Source organism: Nerophis lumbriciformis, linkage group LG26, assembly GCF_033978685.3.
Source record: "Nerophis lumbriciformis linkage group LG26, RoL_Nlum_v2.1, whole genome shotgun sequence".
Taxonomy (NCBI): Eukaryota; Metazoa; Chordata; class Actinopteri; order Syngnathiformes; family Syngnathidae; genus Nerophis; species Nerophis lumbriciformis.
Window position 1 is genome coordinate 22342347 of NC_084573.2, and position 7654 is coordinate 22350000.

The window sequence follows — 7654 nt, forward strand, 5'->3', positions numbered from 1 at the left end:
ACCACGGGGCACTGAGATTCATCACCAACTGCGCTCCCCTTACTCACCATTGCGTATTATACTCAATGGTTAACTGGACATCTTTATGTGCTCGACGCCTCAATCATTGGTATGTTTTTATCTACAAAACCATTCTGGGTATCACTTCATCTTATCTTAGACTTAGAGACTTCCTTTTTATTGTCATTCAAATTTGAACTCTACAGCACAGATCTGTCTTGTCTTTTAACAAAGAAACAAGGAAGTCACAATCTTCGTTCAATGAATGTTCTGCAATTTGTCGTCCCCAAAGTAAGAACTGAACTGGGCAAGAAAGCATTTAGGTTTTCAGCACCAAAGCCTTGGAATAACCTACAATCGAATATTAAACTTCAAACCCTTGTTACATTGAATGAGTTTAAAGCTTCTGTGAAAGGATTGCAGTCTACCTTGTCTGTATGCACATGTGTCATGTGTTGTTTACTGTTTTTTAATTTAACCTTGCTGCTGCCCTTTTGGCCAGGTCTCCCTTGGAAAAGAGATCCTTGATCTCAATGGGATTTTTTACCTGGTTAAATAAAGGCTAAATAAAAATAAAAAAAGAGGCGCATTAATACTTAACTTGGGCAAAATCAGATTTTGCCATTTTTATAATGCTTGGGAGTATAAAATACTTTTATTTTTTTAACAGAAGTGTGTTTACTAAATAAGTCATAAAAGCATTAAATCGATCAAATTTTATATATTTTCATAAATAAATTGCCTCCCTGCTGACATGTAACCTTTTATTAGTCCAACAATGTGTGCTTTTGGTAGATGGAAAGTTGTTAGGTCTGTGTTTTCACTGTTTTTGTCTTTCAGTGTCGGGCCGGTCAATGTCTGCCTATGAGAGTCCCAGATGGCAGTCACCAGGAGGCGACATGGACGCATGTGACGCTGTGGCGTTACCCACCCTCACCAGCACCCCTCGAAAGCAGGGTTATGTAAGTTTGACAAATATTTTTCCATTAGAGGCAGGGGGGTTTTGGAGGGCCACGTCACAATTATGGCTGCCCTCTGAGGGCCTCATTGAATGATGTGGAAGACCACATTGAATGACATGGCGAGCCACATTAAATAATGTGAAAGACCGCTTTGAATGACATGGTGGGCCACACTAAACGCTGTGGGAAACCACACTAAATCACGCGTTGGACCGCATTAAGCGACGACTGCATTATATATTATGTTTGTGTGTGTATATATATGTATATGTACAGTCATGGTCAAAAGTTTACATACACTTGTAAAGAACATAATGTCATGGCTGTCTTGAGTTTCCAATAATTTCTGCAACTGTTATTTTTTTGTGATAGAGTGACTGGAGCACATACTTGTTGGTCACAAATAGAGATGTCAGATAATGGCTTTTTTACCGATATCCGATATTCCGATATTGTCCAATTCTTAATTACCGATACCGATATCAACCGATACCGATATATACAGTCGTGGAATTAACACATTATTATGCCTAATTTTGTTGTGATGCCACGCTGGATGCATTAAACAATGTAACAAGGTTTTCCAAAATAAATCAACTCAAGTTATGGAAAAAAATGCCAACATGGCACTGCCATATTTATTATTGAAGTCACAAAGTGCATTCTTTTTTTTTAACATGTCTCAAAACAATAACAGTGCAATACTTTTTCATAACATGGTCACTACTGCCTAGTTTCTCTTGTTATATTCTTATTTTACTGTTATATTTGTATTTAGTCTGGACTCTCGCTATTATGTTGGATCCACTATGGACTGGACTCTCACAATATTATGTCAGACCCACTCGACATCCATTGCATTCGGTCTCCCCTAGAGGGGGGGAGGGGGGTTACCCACATATGCGGTCCTCTCCAAGGTTTCTCATAGTCCTTCACATCGACGTCCCACTGGGGTGAGTTTTTCCTTGCCCTTATGTGGGCTCTGTACCAAGGATGTTGTTGTGGCTTGTGCAGCCCTTTGAGGCACTTGTGATTTAGGGCTATATAAATAAACTGATTGATTGATTCTCATTGTTGCGGGGTTAGCGGGGGGTTATATTGTAGCGGCCCGGAAGAGTTAGTACTACAAGGGATTCTGGGTATTTGTTCTGTTGTATTTATGTCGTGTTACGGTGCGGATGTTCTCCCGAAATGTGTTTGTCATTCTTGTTTGGTGTGGGTTCACAGTGTGGCGCATATTTGTAACAGTGTTAAAGTTGTTTATACGGCCACCCTCAGTGTGACCTGTATGGCTGTTGACCAAGTATGCCTTGCATCAATTCGTAATGAGTAAAGCCGGTAGATATGTGACTGGGATGGCATGCACGTAAAGGAAGTGCCTTAAGGTTTATTGTCTCTCTGTACCTCTCCCTACGTCCGTGTACACAGCGGCGTTTAAAAACGTCATACAATTTGTGGATGGCTACCAAAAGCGCCTTATTGCAGTGAAACTTGCCAAGGGACATGTAACCAAATATTAACATTGCTGTATGTATACTTTTGACCCAGCAGATTTGGTCACATTTTTAGTAGATCCATAATAAATTCATAAAAGAACCAAACTTCATGAATGTTTTTTGTGACCAACAAGTATGTGTTCCAATCACTCCATCACAAAAAAATAAGAGTTGTAGAAATTATTGGAAACTCAAGCAAGCCATGACATTATGTTCTTTACAAATGTATGTAAACTTTTGACCACCATTGTATATACGTGTATATATGTACTATATGTATATACCTGTATGTGTATGTAGTCGAGGTTTCTGTGGTTTATCCGTTATACAGTGCTCAATACCGGGGTAGAGCGGAATATACGTTAGGTCAGGGAAAAACACAGGCTATTTCATCCCTACAAGCCTGTTTTGCAGGTTTCCCTGCTCTTCAGGGGATTTTTTTGTATGTATATATGTATATGTATATGTATGTGTATGTATATATGTATAATTATTTTTATTAGAGCTGTAATGTAATATAATTAGAGATAAATCGTCTAAATAAATTCAAATATTGTAATCACTACACTAACTTCAGAACTGTCTAAAAGAAAGTTACCGGTACAGTAACTTATTAAATTGTCAGGAAAAAAAACTTGGCTTCTTTCTTATTTATTTCATACTTTGCACAGCTGTGAGTGCGTGTGTTCACTGATTAAGTTTAAACAGATGCTTACATGAGAACGGCGAGAACAATGATTTAACTCTGCATATAAATGTAATACCAAATTGAAGAGGGAATTTTGCCAAACTTAAAAATTGTGTAAAAAGTCAGATTTTCGGGGAAACTCGCCATGCGCTCTCATGTGGACGTGCACTTGCCAGCACACACACTAAACACACGCACACGCTGGCGGACACGCCCACATAGCAACCCTTTTTTCGCCACATAGCACAGCGCGGATAATGACGTCATTATAGTATTTTTGGGGGGGGTTCTTATCCTTTTTACCGACTGTTAAGTACAGCAGACACAAACGTCAACGTGGCTCTTTGTAGCTTTATTTTCAGTAACTGCTACGTGAACAACTTACGCAATGTACGTAACTGCGCTAAAGTGAACACGTCATTTCCAGTCCTTCTACAAATATATATGTATATATATATATATATATATATATATATATATATATATATATATATATATATATATATATATATATATATATATATATATATATATATATATATATACTGTATATATATATATATATATATATTAGGGCTGCAACAACTAATCGATTATAAAAATAGTTGGGGATTAATTTAGTCATCGATTCGTTGGATCTATGCTATGCGCATGCGCAGAGGCTACGTTTTTTTTTTTTTTTTTAACCTTTATTTATAAACTGCAACATTTACAAACAGCTGAGAAACAATAATCAAAATAATAGGGGTGTAACGGTACGTGTATTTGTATCGAACCGTTTCGGTACGGCGGTTTCGTTTCGGCGCGGAAGTGTACCGAACGAGTTTCCACTCGGACATATAAAGTAGTGTACTGCACGTTGTGTAAACAATACTCAAAATGTCGGACATTTGAGGCATTTATGAAACCTGAGAGCTCCGCAAAAGAGGACATGTCCGGTGAACAGAGGACGTATGGTCAGTCTATCCTAGCCCGTTAGCTGCTAGCATGCTAGCAAAAGAGGACTAGCAGCGATCGGTTTCACCGGACGTGAAACCGATTGCTGCTAGCACGCAAGCAGCGACCGGGCTAGGTCCTGACCATACGTCCTCTTTTCACCGGGCATGTCCTCTTTGTCGGGTGGTGTTTCTTAAATGCCTCAAATGTCCGGCATTTTGAATTAGGGTTGCGTGTATTTTCAATATACGTTCAGGGTTAAGAAGGTTAAAAACACAACAAATTGTGGGTGCAGCAGCATTGGTGAGGGAGGGGGAGAGACAGAGAGAGCGAGAGAGTTGTGATAAACGCGCATGCGTCGTCAGGCTCTGCTTTTTATCCATACATTTATCACATTTAATTTTTTATTATCTATAGCAGGGGTGTCAAAAGTGTGCATTTTTGTAACATTTTCCTTGTTTTTTTTGGCAAGTTGAAAGAACATGGCATGGCGCCAGTATGCTGGTTTTTTTTTCTATAAAATACTGGAAAGGATAGAAATTTAGTTTGTCCTTTTTATCCGATTATTAATCGAAGTAATAATCGACAGATTAATCGATTATCAAATCAATCGTTAGTTGCAGCCCTAATATATATATATATATATATATATATATATATATATATATATATATATATATATATATATATATATATACACACACACACACACACATCCATCCATCCATCCATCCAATTTGTACCGCTCATATATATATATATATATATATATATATATATATATATATATATATATATATATATATATATATTAAAAAAAATATTAGGGGTGTAACAGTACACAGAAATTTCGGTTCGGTACGTACCTCGGTTTAGAGGTCACGGTTCGGTTCATTTTTGGTACAGTAAGAAAACAACAAAATATAAATTTTTTGGTTATTTATTTACCAAATTTGTAAACAATGGCTTTATCCTTTTAACATTGGGAACACTATAATAATTCTGCCCACCTTAATCAACTTTATACTGCCTTAAGTTGTTGCTCAGATTAAATAAAATGACAAAATGTTTCTTCTATATATAAAAAGTGCAACATTAGACAGTTTCAAGTCAACTCATCATGCTTAATTTATTACAGTATTTGGGAAGCCTGTAGTTGATTTTTATTATGTAAATGTTATATTTTTATCAACATGTGATAGCAGGGACCTTGCCATTCAAAACTAGGCTGCTACATTACTAATGATTACACACACACACAATGCACAATGAGCTAACACACACACACACACACCGCAAAATGAGCTAACGTTACGCTAAAAGCGAATTAGCCTTCACCTCAAGCCAGGACTGCGAGCGAGCTGAGCTGCAGTTTATATTTCTAGAAGGTCAACGGGCTCATAGTGATGTTACTAGTAGTTGACTGGGAGGTGTTTATTTTAATTTGGGGAGAGTCCGCTGCCTGATGCTCACCTGCTAAACACCTATCTGCTAACCCCACCGCAGAAGCACTGACTACATGCGTTCTGAATACGCACTGCTGATTGGCTGTTACCGATATGGTTGTAACCAATCAGATGGTTGTGTGGGTGGGACAATGCTGAGTGCTGTGTAGGAGACAGGCAGAAAGCAGAGCAGCTTGTTAAGACGTTAGCTTAGGCGGCTACTTGATATGTTCGTGTGGAAACTCGGTCGGTACACCTCCGAACCGGAACCCCCGTACCGAAACGGTTCAATACAAATACACGTACCGTTACACCCCTAATATATATATATATATATATATATATATATATATATATATATATATATATATAGTGAAATATGACTGCAACAACGATCATTTTGCACAAAAATAAAAGCTGCAGTATTTACAATATAATCAAACGATCAGAGACATGCCAGTTTGTCAAAGCATTAATAATTACGAGCTTTAGCTAACAGACAACATATTGACACTCCCATCACTACAATATTAAGTATACATGATAAAACATTGAATATTAAGAGTATGTGAACCACTCCTACCTTGTTTACTTCCCTGATGACTTCAATAAGGTTTTTGTAATCAATCAGAAATATCAAGCAGCTAAAATGTGTCAAACATGTCGAAGTGTGGAGAGAGTATTTTGCATATTTCCCCTTAATGCTTGTTAATGGATTTAAATGGGTATATTGTTTAATTTTGTGTGGTGTTTAGAGATTTTGTCCACATAGTTCAGTGGGCAAGTTGTTTTGTATTACATGTATTAACCTTCTGTGTTGGTTATTGATTAATCAGTCCATGGGTGGGAAAGGCTGTCTGAATGATACCTACATATTGATTCTATGCACTCATGTTGCATTGTAAAGCTTATGGTCAATGTCCAAAAATGCTGATATGATCCAGCAGGTTGCAGCACTTTTAAACTATTGTGATTAGATGATAATGAAGTCAAATATGTGGACTTGCTGTGGGCCGTATTGAGAATGCTTGCGTGCCGCAAGCATAGAAGAATTAACAGACACCCTCACAAATATGAATATGAAGCATTAAATGTAGTGGTACGGTCCGTGACGCATTTGCTACTGGGCCATTAAATAATTTATAACTGACCACATATTCTCCTACTTAACTTTCGCCAGACACACCAATAAGCTTGTTCATAGATGTATTATAAAACTCCTGATAGGAAGTCGCCATTTGCTATAAGTGTTACATCTTTGTTACATGGAACAATGCACTTTAATAAACATATAAAATATAAAGGTGCCAAATCGTAGCCAAAAGCTAGGTCGATGACCTAAGATCAGGGCGGATCAGGAACAAAGTGACCATAGTAGTTAAAGTGCATAAGGCAGATGGAGAAGTGCTAAATTGTTGCATATAATAATTGTGCTGAAGGAAGAAAACAAACATCTCCTATGGCCTGGTAAGTTAAAGTGCTGGTATTATTGCACATTGTCCTATTACACAAGTAGTGAGCAATAACAGATGTATTCACGTATGAAAAATTGGACCAAAAAAAACAACTATATCTGCGTATGAAATATTGCACAAATTATGAATACATAACTTTTAGAATGGAAATATAAATTTATTAGAACTTATGGCAAGTATTTATGGCTTTATTATACATCCATGCTCTTGTATCACCTATAACCCATCAGATACTAAAGCAAAAAAAAAAGCTTACTACTAGCAAAAATGAGTAAATGCAAAAGTCTATGGAGAGCTTTTTTGCAAAGGGAACAGGCCAGGGGCTCCCGCTAGTTCCACGTTATGGTGAGTTTTTTCAAGTATTCATTTTTCATGCACTTACTTGCTATATTTACCTGCCTCACGTGGCTGGTCCGTGAAAATAATGCCTGGTGCAAAAAAAGGTTAGGGACCCCTGATTACACCTACTCAGTGGCCTAGTGGTTAGAGTTTCCGCCCTGAGATCGGTAGATTGTGAGTTCAAACCCCGGCCGAGTCATACCAAAGACTATAAAAATGGGACCCATTACCTCCCTGCTTGGCACTCAGCATCAAGGGTTGGACTTGGGGGTTAAATCACCAAAAATGATTCCCGGGCGCAGCCACCGCTGCT

General features: G+C 37.6%; 1 protein-coding gene across 5 annotated transcripts in view; it reads left to right on the forward strand.

The window, feature by feature from the left end:
* The window catches only part of syne2a (spectrin repeat containing, nuclear envelope 2a), a 238090-nt gene that overhangs the window by 206414 nt on the left and 24022 nt on the right, over positions 1-7654 (forward strand). For all 5 annotated transcript variants that reach the window (XM_061987178.2, XM_061987177.2, XM_061987182.2 and 2 more), the window contains one exon: positions 841-962. In XM_061987178.2, the coding sequence (XP_061843162.2) occupies positions 841-962 (122 nt within the window). The remainder of the gene's footprint in view (positions 1-840; positions 963-7654) is intronic.